Below are 22205 nucleotides of genomic sequence, written 5' to 3'. Positions count from 1 at the left end.
AGCCAGCGTAGCTAATGCACCCCTTTGGCCCCAGAACTCCAAATCTAGCCGTATGTGTTTACGTTGTCTTGGGTATTTTCTTAAGTTATGTTTTTTGAAGTGTACGTTGTTCTTTGAAGTGTACTTTGTTTAAGTTGTCCTATTTTTTGCTTTGCTAAGTTGTCTGATATCTTCCCTTGGGTATAAGCATTGGTTATGTGCCATGGCATAGAGTGTGTGATAACGACTATCACTGCAGGTTCGACCAGGCTTGTGTGTTTTGCCTCTATGCCTCGCTACTTCTACCTGCATGAAATCACACAGGGGACTTAAGAAGACCGCTATTGGTAGTTCTATACCTGGGCTCCGCAAATTGTCCAGTAGTTCATTACCTGTACTTTATGATATGATATGGTTGAGGCTGTATATGTCTATGTGTATTTATGCTGTGTGTTTATGGTCACCCTGGTGATTAACGCTATCTGCATGATAATATACTACTGCTTGTTTGGTTGTTGACATTTTTTGTTTAAACCCATGTTTGTATTTGTATATTGCTCCTAACAATCTGTTTTGCTTGTTTTTTTAACTTTCACTATGTTTTTAACTTTCACTTGGTTTACACTACTGAGCTTCTGGTTTCTATGCTAATGGGGCTTGACCTTGTGTCATGTGACGTGGTTTTAATTCCGGGTGCTAGGGTGTTTACCACACTGATTGTTTGCTGTGCAGGGGTATTTAAGGGGGGTGAGTATACTGTTTCACACTGTGCTGTTTTTTAAAAAAGGGGTAACACCCGAAACATCAAAATAAATACTTTATCTTTTTGCAAGACCCTGTGAGTGACTTCCTCTTTGCTGCTTTATCTATACTCTTGAAGTGTACCCGGTGCAAAGAGAGCTCAACAGAGCTATTTGAAGCTGGAGTGCTACTACACCTTCTACATATATATATATATATATATATATATATATGTACACACACAGTTTAATCAAATTCCTACTCTAACACATATACAAATATATTAGAGCGTGAAAAATAGAAGAACAGATCCAGCTATGAATTTTGCACTTTGCTACATATTTTGTCTTTGAATTGTAATATAGTTCTAAACAAGGAATATCACTGACTCCCTGTGACACATACAAGGAATAAAACACAATTAGTGAGGCCGTGTTTGAGGGGTCAGACACGCTGTTGTGTTTGCATACACTGTGGCTGGAAAATCTCATAGGAGTGAGTAAGAGTAAACTTAACTGTAAGTAAGTCAGTTTGTTTTGTTTGCAAATTGATCTATCTGATGCAGAATTATTTGTCCAGGGGGCCATAAAGGGGGGTGACTGAGGGGTACAAAATTTAATCCCAAGAGGCTGAAGAAGTCCTGTGTAGCCTCTGTCAATAAATACACAAAAGAAATTACCAGAGATATCTGCAATACATTTCATAGGTGTATGTTCCATCCATTTATTATAACGGTCGGTTTTAATTGTATGGCCATTTGAGTTAAGTGAATATAGATTTTTGGTGTAGCTTCCATTACAAATATTGCAACTGGTGTATGTATTTGTGTATCTCCATAAAAGGGAAAATGTAATTACCTTAAGCTTTAATGTTTTACATCTAATATTTATTTTTAGTTGTCCTAAATAATAATAAAAAAAATGTCCTGTGTTTTTTTCACTTTTTTGGGGGGGTTTGGGGGCGCTTCAGGTTTTTGTGCCTACAGGCTCATGAGATGTAAATCCGGCCCTGAGCTCAGTCCAATGCATAATCGCGTCGAACTTGATGCGCATGTTTTTGGCAGATTTTTTCATAAATAAGGGTGTCGTATTTAGGTTTGCGGCAGCAATGTCTGTCAATGTCTGGCGAGCATATTAACGCCAGCATATACAACAAAGTTGACGCTTTGATAAATATCCCCCAATGGGGCATATTTATCAAGCTCCATATGAAGCTTGATGCCCCATGTTTCCGGCGAGCCTTCAGACTCACCAGAAACAGAAGTTACGAAGCAGCTGCTGCTCCATAACCTTTTCACCTGCTCTGAGGCTGCGGTCAGAAATCAACCCGATCGAATACGATTAGGTTGATTGACACCCACTGCTAGCCACCAATTAGCCGCGAATCTGCAGGGAGCGGCATTGCACCAGTAGTTCACCAGATTAAATAGGCCCCATAGACTTGATAGTATTTTCTAGATGTCTATGAACAAGTATTTTTTCTTTTATTATATCGTCCAAAACAACCATTTTTATTATATATATTTTTTAGGTATACTGTATTCTTGCCATAATAATTTCCTGTATCTTTATCTAATTTTCCCTGTTGCTAGATTAACAAATACCTGAGAAAGGCACATTTTACGACAGCATCACATGAGGATATTTCCTTTACTGATTATGGAGATGTACCAGGACATTATGATATTATAAACTGGATCCCAACAGACATCCCAGAGAGACTAGATCCTAATAAAATTGGAAGCTTTAACTCCTTAGGTCCTGTGGGAAAACAGCTTAATGTCAATGACAGTGCGATCATTTGGAGCCCTAAATTCAAAACAGTAAGTTACTGTTCACTTAAAGAGACATTGAACCCAATTTTTTTTCTCTTATTATTGTTATTTCCTTTAAAAAAAAAAAAAAAAATTGAAGCTGTTTAAATTTAACATGAATCTAATACAGAAGAGCAATGGAGGAAAAAAAGATGAATGTGTTACTTTTCTTACGAGCAAATTCCTGGTCGGCCAGTTGGTTAATTTAGCCACGTCCACCGCAGTCAGTGTAATGATCTGGAGTAGCAGACAGTCACAGAGGCACTGTTTGGGGGCTTACCTGAGCTAGTTCATTTTAGGCCGCTTCTCATTAAAGGGGAGGCAGTCCCGCATTTTGGGCAGAACTAGTAGAGCACCTGTGACTGGATTTCTGCGTTGGGGGGTCTGCTCAGTAAAAATGTGGGGACCAAACTGTCCTTTTGTTTTTCATTTTATTTGGAGTTCTTAATGAACAATACTTTATAGTATAGTAACAGAGGGAGGGATTTGCTGTGTGCACACATACACCCTCCCCCAAGCAGCAACAGCAAGTCTAGGAAGGGTGGGAACATCCTCCTATCAGAGAGGGTAATGTGCATCACATGATTGCAGGCACTGAGTGACGTTTCACTAAAGCTGAATTCTAAAGCTAAGGAAAAATTTATTGTAATGCTGAAGGATATTTCAGCATGATTTAGTTCATCAAATGACTCCAGGATGGTCTCTAAAGTAATCCTGTTTGTCTTGAGCAATGTGTGTGTTGCTTTGTGTGAGTGTGTGTCTTATGTGTATTTTGTTTGTATGTACATGTATTTCTGTATCCTGTATATGTGTGTGTGTGTCTCATGTGTATGTTGAGTGTATGTACACGTATTTCTGTATCCTGTATATGTGTGTGTGTCTCATGTGTATGTTGTGTGTATGTACACTTATTTCTGTATCCTGTATATGTGTGTGTGTGTGTCATGTGTATGTTGTGTGTATGTACACGTATTTCTGTATCCTGTATATGTGTGTGTGTGTGTCATGTGTATGTTGTGTGTATGTACACGTATTTCTGTATCCTGTATATGTGTGTGTGTGTGTACAAGTATATCTGTATGCTGTGTAGCTTATGTGTATACATGTATAGAAAAATATTATGTACCTATTATAGCAGTAGGCGATTCAAATAATGCAAACTAGCAAAACAAGTCCTATAATATAGATAAGCCAGTGAGAAGGTAATGATTTAAAATGTAACTTTCTTTACTTACTCGTAGGAATTCACTTCCTGGCCACCAGGAGGAGACAGAGAGCCTGCAACAAAGCTTTAAGTATATAAGAGAAAAAATAGCAGGATCTGCTCTGTTAGTATATAATTAAAAAATACAAATTTAATTGATTCCAGTAAAAAAGTGTAGTATTCCCAGGCAAGAGGATACACAGCAAGGACTGTCTTACGCGTTTCACGCCCCCTATTGGCACTTAATCATAGACTGGAGGAACAGGAAAGGGGCAGCCAATTTATGCAAAAAAGCAACGCTTGGTTAACCCCTTGCTGTCCACATACAACGAAAAAATGTTTAAAAACACATACAGTGTGAATTTTTAGATAAAAGAGCAATATTGCATGATAATATAATTACAGAGATGTGGGTGACATAGCAAAACACATAGATATGCAAGCATACTAAGATATATAAATTCCTAAAGAAAAAGTGGCTGGTACAAATATGCTAAATTTTGAAAAATTATAATAAAATTCATGGCAGGATACTAATGTGAGGAATGAAAGAAACTTTTTTTATATATAAGTAACAGTATGTGCCTATGTGAATTATAAAATGACAGAAATTACATCAGTAATAAATGAAGTAACTGATGTCAAATTCTCTATTTAAGCCCAAAGGTGTTTTAGTTTTTAATTTGAGAATCCAAAGCAATTCTCTTTTGTCTATGATTTTATGTTTGTTACCCCTCTGATGGGTACTGGGACCGGATCTATTACTTGGACAGATATGTCAGCTATACTGGTGAAGTGAACACCATTAAAGTGACTGGCAACATAATTCTTTACATCCCTAACATGTTCTCTAACTGTTTTTCTGAGTTCCCTAGATGTTTGACCTGCATATTTTTACATAAGTTACACGTTAGTAAATACACTACCCATTGGGTACTACAGTTCGCATAAAAGTTGATGTCAAATGTTAAATTGGTGACACTGGAGGTAAATGTTTTGCCTTTTAAGATTAGGGCGGGGGGGCGGAGCTGGCTACCAAGGAGAACAGACGTGTGTTTATGGAGCTCCTATACTACAACTAAATAAAGACGAGAAAACATATAATGAATCTAATGATTTCAACTTCCTAGCACCTTAGGAGCAAAGGGTAATCCTGTCTATTAACTTTTGGCTAAAAATCATCCTTTAATTTGAGGATTTTGCAGCTACCTCAGTAGCGATACAGTTCGGGGCCTGCTTACTTTATTTGGCGAAGCAGTCTGGTCATAACTTTCTCTAATACTGCTGAAAAGTTCCTATCTTACTAGTCACAGAATGGACCCAGAAGCTGCACTATGCAAGTTTGAGGATCGTTTTTGTGGTGTCCTGGAAGCCCACTTCTCAGAAATGAGACTTTTGCTTATCCAGCTTTGCAAACAATTTCCTTCGCCACAAGACCCGCAAGATGGTGGCGAAAAACTAGGAACCTCTAACATTATTGGCATGCAAGCTTTAAAGGGACCTGAAATCTCCGGTTCCCAGAAACCAGCTGCCGTATTAACCGAAGTTCGCAGACAGCATTATACCTTGTGTGCCGAACACCCGACAATCAGCCTGAAACCATGGAGATCTGGACCTTCTGCATTGGAAACACTGTCAGTAGAAGAAGCGGAGCTACGTTCCTACCTGAAGGACTTCACGATAGCGGTATCGCACAAGTTGATTTCCGGAGTTACCCCAGGTATTTCACCTTTTAGATGGGCAGATCCCTGCGACCCCCCAATTTCAACTAGCAGGAGTGCTACATGGAGCCTATCATCTTGGTGCTATGGTCCCTGCTTCCCAGGACGGCTCCTAGGAACATGTATAACAACAGTTATGGGCATTGGTTAGCCGTTCCCTCACTGATCCCCACATTTGCTTTCCTCTTGCGAATGTACTGGGGAACGATTTGAATATTGCTACCTCTCATGCTATATCCCCACATTTGAAATTTTAATCTGCATCTCACAGCTACGGGATGTTACTCAATTATCACTGCAAACCTTATATATTGAACCTGCAGATTCGACTGAGAGACTGTGACACAGGCAGACAGTCTGTGGCTTTACAGTCGGTCCTGTTATAACGATATGGAACTTTTTATTAAGCTGTAATCCTGCACATTATTAGCATATGTAATACTTAGGATGCTGATCATTACGACTGCATAAAGGGTGATGCTCTGGTAGATATGTAAGATAAGCTGTATGTTATGTGCCTAGTTCATCTAAAACGTGACAATATTCATTCAGTATACTCTTGTCACATACACCCTAATATGGCCTTTATTGCTGGAAAAAGTTACATAATGAAATAGGCATTTTGAGTAGAGACGTTAGTAATATCCTCAAAAGGTTGTGCTCTGGCAGATATGTAAAATAGGCTATATAGTATGTGCCTAGCTCACTTGAAATGTGCCACTACTCATTTACTGCTATACCCTTGGCTATCTGACTCATATACAACATCCTTAGCATCCTTGAAGCACTGCCCTGCAAATGTCAGTACTTGGTTTTCATGTTAGTTGTTAAAACTCCCAGTGTTATGCATACCTAAGTGATAGTATTATATTGATGGTAATTTGTCAATTAGGCTTTAAACTTCAGGATTAGGGACCTCTCTCCTGACATGCTTTATATCAGTTTTCTATATAAGATTACACAAATCCCATAGAGACTCCCATAAGACTATAGTACTTTAATTTACACCTTATACCCCTCTCACGTGCTTGATATATTTTAAGACATGGTCTTAAAAACCCTAGTTTGGCGATGTATAGTAATTGCTGGTTTTACCTCTTGAGCTACAGAAAAGTTATGGAATTTGTCCTTTGCCTTCTTACTTTAGCTGTAGTGTAAGCATGAACATGCAGCAAATAATTAATACATATACACGTATTTTTGTAGATTCTAAAGTAGATTCAGGTTGATATAGTCATAGATGTTCATGCTGTCATTATTATTTGTAAACTGGCATTGCTGTTACACTAGAACAATAGGTTACAAACGTAAGCAAGTGCTGTTGATATCGGCAGAATACTGGGGCATATCCTGCTGGAATGTACCCTTAGCCTAATATATATGACAACTCTGTGTAAGAACGTATATAGTTTTGAAGACCTTCTGTATCGCTATTTCTGAAACCCCACTTTGATATAGTTAAGGTTATTAATTATTACGGAGATACATGATCAGAAGTATCATAACAGTTTATAGCCTATTAGTTTTATCGCAAACCTATATGCTCTGAATTCTCCTTAAACATGCTATTGCACGTTCATACTAGCCATTAATCTATGTATATATTGCCATCTCTAGTCACACTGAAGTGTTAATAGAAGTATAGTCTCCACTAACAGTCTAAGATATAGATATAGTCTGTTCTTTCATTTGCCCGCAAAGAGGTGTATATGTCTAGGCGCTAGTGGGTACGCTTAATGTATTTAATACTCTTTACTATTATGACTGTTTATGGTCTCACGCTATGCTTATGCTTTATTATACTTATGTTTCTAGGATTTGACATTGCTTATGTTGAGTTTAATATTAATCCAAAATTATTTGTCTCTAGTGAGCTCCTCCCCTCCCTTTCCCGCCGGTACTGGTTGCCTGCGGGTCATACCCCTATTCCTTTCTCCCACATCGCCTATAGCTGGTAATTCCCTAGGGGAGGGGCTCACCTGGAAATCCCTCATGTTCCAAACTTATTAATGCCCCCCCCACTTAATGCTGGGGGTTACCCCCATCTATTTTGTAGAAAGTCAATTTCTACAGTTGGTCAGGATGCTGTTGCTTTATGTGTTTAATTTTACTCCTGTTCTCATATTTCATGTGCTAAGATTCATCCTGGTATATAAAGCACTATCTCCAGGTCATAATGAGACTAATGAAAGCTCACCACTATATCCCTTTAATTATGTATTCCACCTTATACTCTGCCTAGATATTTTTAAGAAGCTTACTTGGCAAATAAAACTAATGCTCACTTAGGGTCCTGATTATAGTTTATATAAGCTTGATATCCCGACTGGCTCCGCCCTCCACCCCCCCCTATTATATTTTGAGCGGCTCTTGCCCACTGGATCCCCCCCTTTTAAAATATAAAGCTAATCCCCCCTAGCCCTAATTGTGTCTGAATGGACACTTCAATTCGTCTGCTATATGGCCCGGGGAGGACTATTTTTGTTTTATTGTTATTACCTTTATTATAAAACTGAAGTCTTACTGTAAACTGCCCAAATTTTATGACATTATGTGTGCTATCTGGATACATTATACCCTTACTGTAGGGTTTTGTTTGTAACACTTATCTAATAATATTGTATTTGCACTTTTCTGTAAATGTTTAAGGGCATAACCTTTGATTGTATCTGTTTATGACTTCAATAAAAAATATATTTAAAAAAAAAAAAAAGATAAGGGCACAGGTGTTGCAGTTTTTACTGCCGCACTTGTAATTCCCTTTGTGTGTTAACCACCTGGACTCTGGTTCTGGTACATTCTTTTTCACCATACTTGGAGAGAGTGACTGTGCCAATGTTCTGGGTTTTTTGGGGACAAATTTGCACTTATCGACATAATGTTTGAGTATTTCATCTCCTAATAGGAGATGCATGTGTTTTTTTATGAATTTTGACAATAGGATTAAATTGTGTAGTGTATTCTGTGGTAAACACCACAGAGTCTGAAAAATTATCAGGCTTTGTTTTTTTGTAAGATTTTTTATTTCAAATAGGAGCACAGATGAGCGATTTCCCTCTTGTGAGTACAATTTTTGTATACTATTGATACACAAGCAGAAATTGGTTGCATAAATTTGTATTTCACCTATGGGTACCAACGGCTATTAATGCTTTTTTATTGTATACTAAAGCAGCTTTTATGTCAATGGGCAGTATTTTCACTGCTACCAACTACCCATATTAAGTTAGTGAGTATTCCCAAACATGGCAGGCATTAACACAGAAGCTGTTGATGTGGTACCTGTAACAAACACAGCTTCCATTCCACTTATGGCAGTACAAGACATTTTTGATTTAAATAACATGCAGGATTATTTTGACAAAGTGTTCTCTAAAGAATCTCACATAGAAGAAGAAAGTGAGATTAGAAATCTATTTTATTCCTTACAACAACTTTTGGTAATGTATTTGAGATTAATGTGGGACACTATAGCTTTCAAAAAAATATATTGAATCCAAGAGAATCCAAAGGGGTATCAAAAAATATCCATCATTTGAATTTGAGGACAACACTGATATGGAGGTTTGGAATACAGCACTCACCGATTTCTCTATCAAGCTGCTCAATATTCTAGTCAGAGTGAAAGAAAAGAAAAGGGAGACAATCAAGCTAGACATTGAAATTAAACAAGCAGATTTAAAACCCCTTGAAAATCACTCTAAGTTCCCTACATATATGAACAAATTAAATGAATTTATTGCCAAGGTTGATGGAGAGCAAGAATGCTCCAAGGGCAAAAAATTCACTAGGGACAAAGAGGACTATGGACAAAATAGGGTGTACAACTGGGCAGCAGTGCGACGCCAACAACGGGAGAATAAAAATCAGCATAAAAAGAACTATTACTCTAGATACTTCACAGCCTCACAAAAAAGATTTCTCAAAAAAGACAAAAGACCCAGAACTGATAAATTCATATAGGTTGATTTCACTTTTAAACAGTGATTACAAAATATTGATGAGTATCCTAGCAGAGAGACTTAAGCAAATAATAGGCCCCCTTATACATAAGGATCAGGTGGGTTTCATGCCAGGTAGGAATGCATCAAGTAATATAAGGAGGCTTCAATAGATTCTAAATAAATATTTCTCTAATAGGAAGGGATCCACAAAATCCTTGGATGCTGCAATAATATCAATAGATGCAGAGAAGGCCTTCAACTCCATTCCTCTATACTGATTAACAATGTGCCCTCTGTTAATTTTCCACTTTTTAAAGGCTCCAGACAAGGATGTCCAATCTCCCCCTACCTGTTTAATCTAGCTCTCGAACCTTTAATAATATACATAAGAAAAGAGATAGAGGGGATTAAACTGGGACAGAGGACAATTGCTACATTAGTTTATGCTGATGATTTACTAGTTTTGACAGCTAATACAGCTAGGAACATCCCATTACTGATAGAGATTTTACAAGAGTTTAGTCTATTCTCAGGATATAAAGAAAACATGTTAAAGTCAGAAATTTATTGGTTAAGGAAACACAAGGACTCGTTTCAGACATATCATTTTAAGGAAGCCAAAACTTCCTTTGTATATTTGGGGATTAGACTGTCTAAAGACAGTAATGAGTGGTACAAATTAAATTATAGGCCAATTCTCTCCAAAATCAAACACGATCTAGCCAACTGGTCTAAATTTCAGCTATCAGGTAAAATTAACCTGGTTAAAATCAGATCTAAAATCAATCAAACAGATTCTCATACAGTTTTTCTGGAAGGGAAAAAGGAAAGCTATTGCGCTCAATAAACTGTCATTGTCCAGACTTGATGGGGGGCTAGCGCTCCCAGACATTGAGATTTATAATTTGGTGTGCATCTCAAAAACAGCACTAGACTGGCTAACAGGCTCAGATTATTATGCAGATATACCTACAGAAGAAATCTTAGTGCGTCCATATGCCTTAAAGGCACTACTACATTGTGATCTTGATAAATTCCCAACCATTATTAAATAGATTCCAGCCGCTTACAATGTAATACAGGCGTGGCACAAAGTTTTAAAAAAGCTTCATATCTCATATAAATTCTCTAAATATTTAACTATAGCAGGTAACCCTAATTTCACACCGGCTTTAAACTCCAAAATTTTTAATAACTGGGCACAAAAGGGACTAATATACATAGGACAGTTAAGAGATAATGATACTGGAGCATGCCAATCAATGCAGGACCTAATTCTAGAATTCGGAATTCCCAACAAGGATTTCTTTCCCTTCTTCCAGGTGCGGCACTTCCTTCAGACTCTCCTTGAGGACATGCGGGAGGAGCCGACACTTGAAACTCTGGAATCTGTGATAATTCTTTTTAATGCAGGGAAATATAACATAACAACATTATACAAAATAGTTATGAATTGCAAAGGATATGATAATGTTAAAAAAATTGCAGAATGGTGGAAGGTCCCAATTGAAACTATACACAAAAGTTTTAGGTTGGCAGATGCAACAACACTCTCCCCTTCATGGAGAGAATCCCATACGAAAATTATCAATCATACATATATCACACCTGGCATGAAAGCAATATGGGACAATAGAGGTCGTGCCCTAAATGCAGATTATTCAAAGCAGACCTTAAACATTGTTTCTGAGCCTGCCCTAAGGTTAAGAAATTCTGGCATAAGGTTAACTATTGGCTTAATAAAATTAATAACATCCAATATCAATTGAAGGAGGAAGACATCTTTTTTTATAGTCCTTAACAAAGAAGCCCTACACAAAAATATCCTACATTTAAGCATTGTAATATTGGCAGGTAGGTTATTGATTCTTAAATATTGGAAATCTTCTAAGGCTCCTAACCTGACAGAACTTAGGAATAAGCTTAAAAACCAACTTATAATGGAACAGATGGACACCTCAATAAACTCTGAGGTACAAATTAAACATTTTTTGATCAAATGGGGCAATTTAATTATAATTTTTTCCAAAGAAATACAATCATTGATAATCTTACCCTTTCGAGGCACAGAGATTATAGAAATGGCCATAGCTAATAAAGAATTTCCTGAATTCTAGACGGAATAGTACGGGTCAGTTCACAATGTTGGTCAGATGGAAACAAATTTAAATCAGAGGGAAATAAATTTATTTCAGATTTTTTTTTTCTCTTTCGCTTGTGTGTTCTATTCTTTTTATAAAAATTTGAAATTTTTAACATATATCTTGATTAAGAATTTAAGATAACATCCAATGAACAAAGTGTGATCATAGGTATCATTATTTTGATTGATTATAAGCCACTTCATTGGATGTGGCTTACCTGTTTGTGTTATCACATCTTCAAGTTAGATGCCTTTTTATATAGGTTTGGTTTCTATATTCTTATTCTTATTTGTACATTTGTGTTGGAATTAAATAAATAAAATAAAAAAATAAAAAAAAACTATTACAAATCTGAATCCCAGCAAGAAAAAGCAAACACTGACAAAACCCCTAAGTCCATTCTCAAAAATAAAAAATACAAAAGAAGAGTTTTTCAGTACCTCAGAAGGGGACTCTAGTGATGTGGATAATTCTGATTCCAACCACTCCTCTGTTTCTTCTCATGCCTCTTCCTCTCCTCCTTCTTCCTCTTCCTCCTGCTCTTCCTCTTCTTTTTTACAGGACAGCTTGGGAGAAGATTTGGGGGAATATCAGCAGGTGGTCCGCCCCAAGACTCACAGGACCACCCAGTCAGAAAAAGAAGAAGACACAGATGAAGAAAAGGGAGCAAAAGACAAATCAAATAAAAACTAAAAGGGACATTAAAAGATAATAGTCAATTGTCTTGAAATTTCAGTTTTATTAATTTGTCCCAGCATAATCTCGCTGTTTATGAAAAATCTGTATTAACCAAAGGGTTAGAATTTGCCCCCAATAACAAATTTACTGGCTTCACCACTCTCTTGGATGTAAACAAGTTCATCAGAAAATTACCCCTTAAGAGGTTTTTTTTTCATTGCCTAATGATACTGATGAGACACTTGTACCGATTGAGAGTGAGTGAGTTCAGCAGATTTCATCCATCCATCCCTATTTACACTTCTTGGATGACTGCTCCTTAGCAATTTTGAATGAATTGTATAGTGAGGATGTACGTACTCTTAATACTAAACCTTTACCAAAACCAACTAAAATAAGATCTGACTTTTACCCCATTCAACATAGGGGTGCCATGTTAAACGCCTATCAAAATGCGGTACAGGATGATATCCTGGATTTAGAAAAAAGTACTGGTGGCAATGCCTCCACCTTTAATCTGACCCATAAGGAAGTATGACAATTAAATCTCTACAGAGTAATCACAGCATTGTCATCAAAAATTCAGATAAGGGCGGGAGCATTGTCATTATGGACAAGGAATTCCTATTTTTTATCATGTGCCAAAGGTGCACAAGGATTGCGAGCACCTTCCGGGTAGACCCATTGCCTCTTGCATTGGTTCCCTTTTTGAACCTATGAAAGCCTGGCAAGATGCAATTTTACAACCTATTGCACAGAGACAGTTGAGCTACCTGGAGGACAGCTCTCACCTCCTTAAAAGTTTAGAATATACCCAATGGCAGCCAGACTTCACATGGATTATAGTAGACATCTCCTTCCTATACACATGAATCCCTCACTCCTTAGGAGTACAAATTATTGAACAATTAAAGAAATAAATTTGGATAATATTACCACGTTGCATTGGTGATATTTTGAGGTATTTACTATCACATTATTTTTTTCTATTTAATCAAGAGTTTTTCAAGCAAATCTGTGGCACGGCGATGGGGCAAAATTTGCTCCATCGTTTGCCAACTTATACGTCGCCTGGTGGGAACTCAATTATATTTACAGTTTGCAAAATCCATGGCACGAGGATATCATTATGTTTGTAACATATAATGATGATCTGTTGTTCATCATTAAAAAAACATTTGATGACTCCACGTTCCACAAATTTATGCAATATTTAAACCATAACAATATGGGACTTGAATTCACTGGAATGCATAGTAACACAGCGGTAAACTTTTTAGATTTAGCCTTAAACATTGAAAATGGTCAAATAAACATAAAAACCTTTAGAAAACCTACCACAGGCAACACAATTTTACACGCTACATTACAGCATCCCAAACATCTAATTTCAGCCATTCCAAAGGGTCAATTTATCAGACTCAGACTCAATACCAAATCAGACAGAATTTATGACCAACAGGCCACATAGCTTGAAAACTGTCTGACACAAAAAGGATATAAGAGGGAAACTTAGCCCATTGCCGTCAACAGGTGAAAACCTTGATACTTGATAACAATCAGAAATCTTACAAAAAATCAAAGCCTGATAATTTTTCAGTCTCTGTGGTGTTTACCACATAATATGCTACACAATTTAATCCTATTGTCAAAATTCTTAAGAAACACATGCATCTCCTATTAGGAGATGAAATACTCAAACAATATGTTGATAAGTGCAAATTTGTCCCCAAAAAAACCCAGAACATTGGCACAGTCACTCTCTCCAAGTATGGTGAAAAAGAATGTACCAGAGCCAGAATCCAGGTGGTTAACACACAAAGGGAATTACAAGTGCGGCAGTAAAAACTGCAACACCTGTGCCCTAATCTTAAAAAGCAAATCATTTACCTCCAGTTTCACCAATTTAACATTTGGGCCCCTATTTATCAAAGTCTGGTGGACCTGATCTGACACTGCGGATCAGGTCCGCCAGACCTCGCTGAATACGGAGAGCAATACGCTCTCCGTATTCAGCATTGCGCCAGCAGCTCACAAGAGCTGCTGGTGCAACGCCGCCCCCTGCAGACTCACGGCCAATGGGCCGCCAGCAGGGGGTGTCAATCAACCCGATCGTACTCAAATGGGTTGAATTCCGGCGATGTCTGTCCGCCTGCTCAGAGCAGGCAGATAGGTTATGGAGCAGTGGTCTTTGTGACCACTGCTTCATAACTGCTGTTTCTGGTGAGCCTGCAGGCTCGCCAGAAACACGGAGCATCAAGTTCCATTCGGAGCTTGATAGATAGGCCCCTTGACATCAACTTTTATGCTAACTATGGTAGCCAATGGGTAGTGTATTTACTAACGTGTAACTTATGTAAAAAACAATATACAGGTCAAACATCTAGGGAACTCAGAAAAAGAGTTGGAGAACATGTTAGGGATGTTAAGAATTATATCAAAGAGTCTGCTGTTGCCAGTCACTTTAATGGTGTTCACTTCACCAATATAGCTGACATATCTGTCCAAGTAATAGATCTGGTCCAGGTACCCATCAGAGGGGGTAACAAACATAAAATCCTAGACAAAAGAGAATTGTTTTGGATTCTCAAATTAAAAACTAAAAACATATTTGGGCTTAAATAGAGAATTTGACATCAGTTACTTCATTTATAACTGATGTCATTTCTGTCATTTTATAATTCACATATGCTTAATGCACACACTGTTACTTATATATACAAAGTTTCTTTCATTCCTCACATTAGTATCCTGCCATGAATGTTATTATAATTTTTCAAAATTTAGCATACTTGTATACTTGTATATAGCTTAGTATGCTTGTTTCACCCTCATCTCTGTAATTATATTATCATGCAATATTGCTCGTTTATCTAAAAATTCACACTGTATGTGTTTTTTACCATTTTTTCATTGTATGTGGACAGCAAGGGGTTAACCAATCTATGATTAAGCGCCACTAGGGGGCATGAAATGCGTAAGACAGTCCTTGCTGTGTATCCTCTTGCCTGGGAATACTACACTTTTTTTACAATAAAATTTGTTTTTTTTAATTATACACTAACTGAGCAGAGCCTGCTATTTTTTCTCTTATCTATTTGTTACCGGTTTGATCCGCCATCTGCTAAGGCTCTCCGGGTATGCTTGAGTAGCAGTTTTTGTTTCTTTTGTCAAACTGCACGCATTGGAGTTTTTTTTACCATGTTCCGGAACCCCCCCCAACTAAAGCTTTAACCCCTTAAGGACCACAGCACTTTTCCATTTTCTGTCTGTTTGGGACCAAGGCTATTTTTACATTTTTGCTGTGTTTGTGTTTAGCTGTAGTTTTCCTATTACTCATTTACTGTACCCACAGATATTATATACCGTTTTTCTCACCATTAAATGGACTTTCTAAAGATACCATTATTTTCATCATATCTTATAATTTACTATAAAAAATTTTATAAAATATGAGGAAAAAATGGAAAAAAACACACTTTTTCTAACTTTGACCCCCAAAATCTGTTACACATCTACAACCACCAAAAAAAAACATGCTAAATAGTTTCAAAATGTTGACCTGAATTTAGAAATACCCAATGTTTACATGTTCTTTGCTTTTTTTGCAATTTATAGGGCAATAAATACAATATACAATAAATACTTATGCCCAGCAGTGAAGGGGTTAATTAAGGAGCTTGTAGGTTTAATTATAGCTTTAGTGTAGTGTAGTAGACAACCTAAAGTATTGATCTAGGCCAATTTTGGTATATGTCATGCCACCATTTCGCCGCCAAATGCGATCAAATAGAAAAAAAAAACGTAAAATGTTTCACAATTTTAGGTTTCTCACTGAAATTATTTACAAACAGCTTGTGCAATTATGGCACAAATGGTTGTAAAAGCGTATCTGGTATCCCCTTTGTTCAGAAATAGCAGATATATATGGCTTTGGCGTTGCTTTTTTGTAATTAGAAGGCCGCTACATGCCGCGGCACACCACACATGTATTGTGCCCAGAAGTGGGGGGTTAATTAGGTAGCTTGTAGGGTTAATTTTAGCTTTAGTGTAGATATCAGCATCCCACCTGACACATCCCACCCCCTGAACTCTGCCTGACCCCCCTAAAATAGCTTTCCCCCCACACCTTACAATTGTCACCGCCATTTTAAGTACTGGCAGAAAGTCTGCCAGTACTAAAATAAAAAGTATTATTTTTTTTTATTGATTCTGCAGTGTTGGTTCCGCTCTTAGCCCCTAACCTCCCTGATCCCCCCATACAGCTCTCTAACCCTCTCCCCTCTAGCTATTTGCCCCCATCTTGGGTACTGGCAGCTGTCTGCCAGTACCCAGTTTGCCCCTAAAAACTGTATTTTAATTACTTATCTTTATAAAATATATTTTCTATAGTGTAGCTGCCCCCCCTCGATATTCTACCTCCCTCCCCCACCCAGATCTCTTTCCCAACCCCAGGAGAGCTCCACCATCATTACATTCATTTTTTTTTAAAGAAAAATCTTGCTGATCGCCTTGGTCGTTAACTGCATTTTTTTGCAGGACGTACGCCATACGTCGTTGGTCGTTAAGGGGTTAAGTATCCTTCCTACTTCCCTCTCTCTCCCAGTAGTTCTTTGCCTCATCGAGGAGTGGGCAAGGATAGAGGTGTTTTGAATTGTATTGAAGATTTACAGGAATTTCAACCCCAACATTTCCCTCAATGGATAGTTCCTGGAAGAGAGGGACATAGGAGAGTACTGGCTGTGCAATGTAAATCTCCTCTCTGGTGCTGTGGTCACAATCCTGTCACAGGTGTCATTGGGAAGTTCCTTAGCCTCCCCCTGTTTGGCCATGAAGAAATATTCCCTAAGTAAATACTTCAGCTGTAAGTTACGTTAAAGGATTGCTCTCTGCTGTATGCTAGTGGAGGTACAGGGACTTTTTAACTATGTGACCCTGCTCGGGACTGACATTTTTAGGACTCCTCTTTAAGTAGATGAATCTATTTGGAAGGACAAAGATGGCCGCAGTTCATTTTTTATTTCTGGAGATGATTCACAGTGCGGCTCAGAGGATCAATAGTGAGGTATTTAGCAGTTTCCTATGCAGTGTTTGGCACATTTTTCTCCTATTACGGTCATTCCTCCCTGCTGTGACGTGCATCCGAAGTTTTCCTCTGGGTTTGGTTCCGGTGCCCAAAGTGGTAAATTGCACCATTTACAATGAGAAGGAGGGGGCACATAAAACATATCCTGTTAAACTATTAATTTCATATTAGATCAAGCACTATGGAAATTTAGCTTTTTGTTATAGTGCTTAGGACATCACAATTTTAGGTGCTTATACTATTGTTATACAGTATAGTTTTTGTGTGCACATGGGTGCACTGTAATTCTTGGGGCCAATATTGTTGCAATATTGATCACTGGGATGCCCTTTCTTGAAGGAAGATACTAGATTAATGGAAAATAGTGTATGTCTATGTGGAGAGGTGTTTATCTACAGCTTATAGTATATTCTGCAAATGCTGTGAGATATAGCCGCACATTAATCTATTCCTTAGCTTGTACTGCTGTTGTAAGCCTTGTGAGAGGATACTGGAGTGAGCGGAAGTTAGTTTCCTGTTTATACTTTGCTGTGTAATAATTTACTTTTTACTACAGTGTCCCATGTTTAGCACTAATGTTATATAGAGCTGTGCAATGTTTTCATCATGAGAGGATACCACAGTATATTCCATTTTTAGCCCTACTGTTATTTAGTGCTGCGCAATGTTTTCTAACCCTTGTGTGAGGTTACTACAGTAAATTCCATCTCTAGTACAACTGTCTCATATTGCTGTGCAATACTTTAATTTCATTGCGTGAAGATATTACAGTATATTCTTTATCTAGTATTACCGGTATATTGCTGGGCAATGGGCTACTTTTTATAGTAATGAGATACTGCAGCATATGTCATATCTAGTACTACTATTATATAGTGCTGTACAATGATAGGTTCATTGTGTGAGGATTCTACAGGTGATCCATATCTGGTACTTCTGTTGCTGTGCAATAGTATATTTACCTGTGTGAGAGTACTACAGTATACTTCATATGGTGCACTACTGTTAAATAGTTGTAAGACTATATAACCTTTCTTGGGAAGAGATTTACATGATATCTCACACCCCCTTGATACTATTATATGTGGCTGTACACTGCTCTTCTCTTATGGATACTACATTATTGTTTAATATGTGTACTGTGGTACTACTGTTATTTATTGATGTGCAATACTATACCTTTATTGGTGTGATTCTCATATATCATCTTCCATATTTGGTATTACTGTTAGTTATTGCTGTGCAATACTATACTTTTATTAGTGTGATTCTCATATATCATGTTACATATTTGGTATTACTGTTATTTATTGCTGTGCAATGCTATACTTTTATTGGTGTGATTCTCATATATCATGTTACATATTTGGTATTACTGTTATTTATTGCCATGCAATATTATTCCTTTATTAGTGTGATTCTCATATATCATGTTACATATTTGGTATTACTGTTATTTATTGCCATGCAATACTATACCTTTATTGGTGTGATTCTCATATATCATGTTACATATTTGGTATTACTGTTATTTATTGCCATGCAATACTATACTTTTATTGGTGTGATTCTCATATATCATGTTACATATTTGGTATTACTGTTATTTATTGATGTGCAATACTATACCTTTATTGGTGGGTTTCTCATATATCATGTTATATATTTGGTCTTACTGTTATTTATTGTGTGCAATACTATACCTTTATTGGTGTGATTCTCATATATCATCTTCCATATTTGGTCTTACTGTTATTTATTGCTGTGCAATACTATACTTTTATTAGTGTGATTCTCATATATCATGTTACATATTTGGTCTTACTGTTATTTATTGCCATGCAATACTATACTTTTATTAGTGTGATTCTCATATATCATCTTACATATTTGGTCTTACTGTTATTTATTGCTGTGCAATGCTATACTTTTATTGGTGTGATTCTCATATATCATGTTACATATTTGGTATTACTGTTATTTATTGCTGTGCAATACTATGCCTTTATTGGTGTGATTCTCATATATCATCTTCCATATTTGGTCTTACTGTTATTTATTGCTGTGCAATACTATACTTTTATTAGTGTGATTCTCATATATCATGTTACATATTTGGTCTTACTGTTTTTTATTGCTGTGCAATACTATACCTTTATTGGTGTGATTCTCATATATCATGTTACATATTTGGTATTACTGTTATTTATTGCCATGCAATACTATACCTTTATTGGTGTGATTCTCATATATCATGTTACATATTTGGTATTACTGTTATTTATTGCTGTGCAATACTATACCTTTATTGGTGGGTTTCTCATATATCATGTTACATATTTGGTCTTACTGTTATTTATTGCTGTGCAATACTATACTTTTATTAGTGTGATTCTCATATATCATGTTACATATTTGGTCTTACTGTTATTTATTACTATGCAATACTATACCTTTATTGGTGTGATTCTCATATATCATGTTACATATTAGGTCTTACTGTTATTTATTGCTGTGCAATACTATACCTTTATTGGTGGGTTTCTCATATATTATGTTACATATTTGGTCTTACTGTTATTTATTGTCGTGCAGTACTATACCTTTATTGGTGTGATTCTCATATATCATGTTACATATATGGTCTTACTGTTATTTATTGCTGTGCAATACTATACTTTTATTAGTGTGATTCTCATATATCATGTTACATATTTGGTCTTACTGTTATTTATTGCCATGCAATACTATACTTTTATTAGTGTGATTCTCATATATCATCTTACATATTTGGTCTTACTGTTATTTATTGCTGTGCAATGCTATACTTTTATTGGTGTGATTCTCATATATCATGTTACATATTTGGTATTACTGTTATTTATTGCTGTGCAATACTATGCCTTTATTGGTGTGATTCTCATATATCATCTTCCATATTTGGTCTTACTGTTATTTATTGCTGTGCAATACTATACTTTTATTAGTGTGATTCTCATATATCATGTTACATATTTGGTCTTACTGTTTTTTATTGCTGTGCAATACTATACCTTTATTGGTGTGATTCTCATATATCATGTTACATATTTGGTCTTACTGTTATTTATTGCTGTGCAATACTATACTTTTATTAGTGTGATTCTCATATATCATGTTACATATTTGGTCTTACTGTTATTTATTACTATGCAATACTATACCTTTATTGGTGTGATTCTCATATATCATGTTACATATTAGGTCTTACTGTTATTTATTGCTGTGCAATACTATACCTTTATTGGTGGGTTTCTCATATATTATGTTACATATTTGGTCTTACTGTTATTTATTGTCGTGCAGTACTATACCTTTATTGGTGTGATTCTCATATATCATGTTACATATATGGTCTTACTGTTATTTATTGCTGTGCAATACTATACTTTTATTAGTGTGATTCTCATATATCATGTTACATATTTGGTCTTACTGTTATTTATTGCCATGCAATACTATACTTTTATTAGTGTGATTCTCATATATCATCTTACATATTTGGTCTTACTGTTATTTATTGCTGTGCAATGCTATACTTTTATTGGTGTGATTCTCATATATCATGTTACATATTTGGTATTACTGTTATTTATTGCTGTGCAATACTATGCCTTTATTGGTGTGATTCTCATATATCATCTTCCATATTTGGTCTTACTGTTATTTATTGCTGTGCAATACTATACTTTTATTAGTGTGATTCTCATATATCATGTTACATATTTGGTCTTACTGTTTTTTATTGCTGTGCAATACTATACCTTTATTGGTGTGATTCTCATATATCATGTTACATATTTGGTATTACTGTTATTTATTGCCATGCAATACTATACCTTTATTGGTGTGATTCTCATATATCATGTTACATATTTGGTATTACTGTTATTTATTGCTGTGCAATACTATACCTTTATTGGTGGGTTTCTCATATATCATGTTACATATTTGGTCTTACTGTTATTTATTGCTGTGCAATACTATACTTTTATTAGTGTGATTCTCATATATCATGTTACATATTTGGTCTTACTGTTATTTATTACTATGCAATACTATACCTTTATTGGTGTGATTCTCATATATCATGTTACATATTAGGTCTTACTGTTATTTATTGCTGTGCAATACTATACCTTTATTGGTGGGTTTCTCATATATTATGTTACATATTTGGTCTTACTGTTATTTATTGTCGTGCAGTACTATACCTTTATTGGTGTGATTCTCATATATCATGTTACATATATGGTCTTACTGTTATTTATTGCTGTGCAATACTATACTTTTATTGGTGGGTTTCTCATATATTATGTTTCATATTTAGTTTTATCATTATTTATTGCTGTGCAATACTATACCTTTATTGGTGTGATTCTCATATATCATGTTACATATTTGGTCTTACTGTTATTTATTGCTGTGCAATACTATACCTTTATTGGTGTGATTCTAATATGGCATGTTACATATTTGGTCTTATTGTTATTTATTACTGTGTAATACTATGGGGGATATCTATCAAGTTGTAAACCGCAAATACACTGGAATTCTACAGTATAATTGTTGCGAGCTTGATCCGACCCAGTTTTCAAAGTCTACAGACCGGCAAATTTTGAAATTTGTGACGTAACATACGATCCGCCTATCTCAATCTGACGCAGATCGATGCTTACATCATTACAGATGTTCCGAATACACATTCAGCTATATTTGACACCTTTTCCCAGTTATCAAATTTCTAACAGGTACGCTCGCGGCTATTCCGGCCCAGCATACCTGTTTTTCAATCTGCCACCCTAGAGGCCGCGGATGCCATTGGAATCAACGGGTGTCTGAAAGCACCAAAGCTT

The 22205-nt window shown here is 36.2% G+C and overlaps 1 protein-coding gene across 1 annotated transcript in view; it reads left to right on the top strand.

The window, feature by feature from the left end:
- Positions 1–22205, top strand: part of LOC128652723 (vomeronasal type-2 receptor 26-like) — a 120468-nt gene that overhangs the window by 17928 nt on the left and 80335 nt on the right. Inside the window, exon 4 of the mRNA XM_053705654.1 lies at positions 2312–2542. Coding sequence (XP_053561629.1) covers positions 2312–2542 — 231 coding nt within the window. The remainder of the gene's footprint in view (positions 1–2311; positions 2543–22205) is intronic.

The sequence above is a fragment of the Bombina bombina genome, chromosome 3, assembly GCF_027579735.1.
Source record: "Bombina bombina isolate aBomBom1 chromosome 3, aBomBom1.pri, whole genome shotgun sequence".
Classification (NCBI taxonomy): Eukaryota; Metazoa; Chordata; class Amphibia; order Anura; family Bombinatoridae; genus Bombina; species Bombina bombina.
Note: the sequence above shows the minus strand (reverse complement) of the source record. Positions and strands in the feature narration are given on the sequence as shown.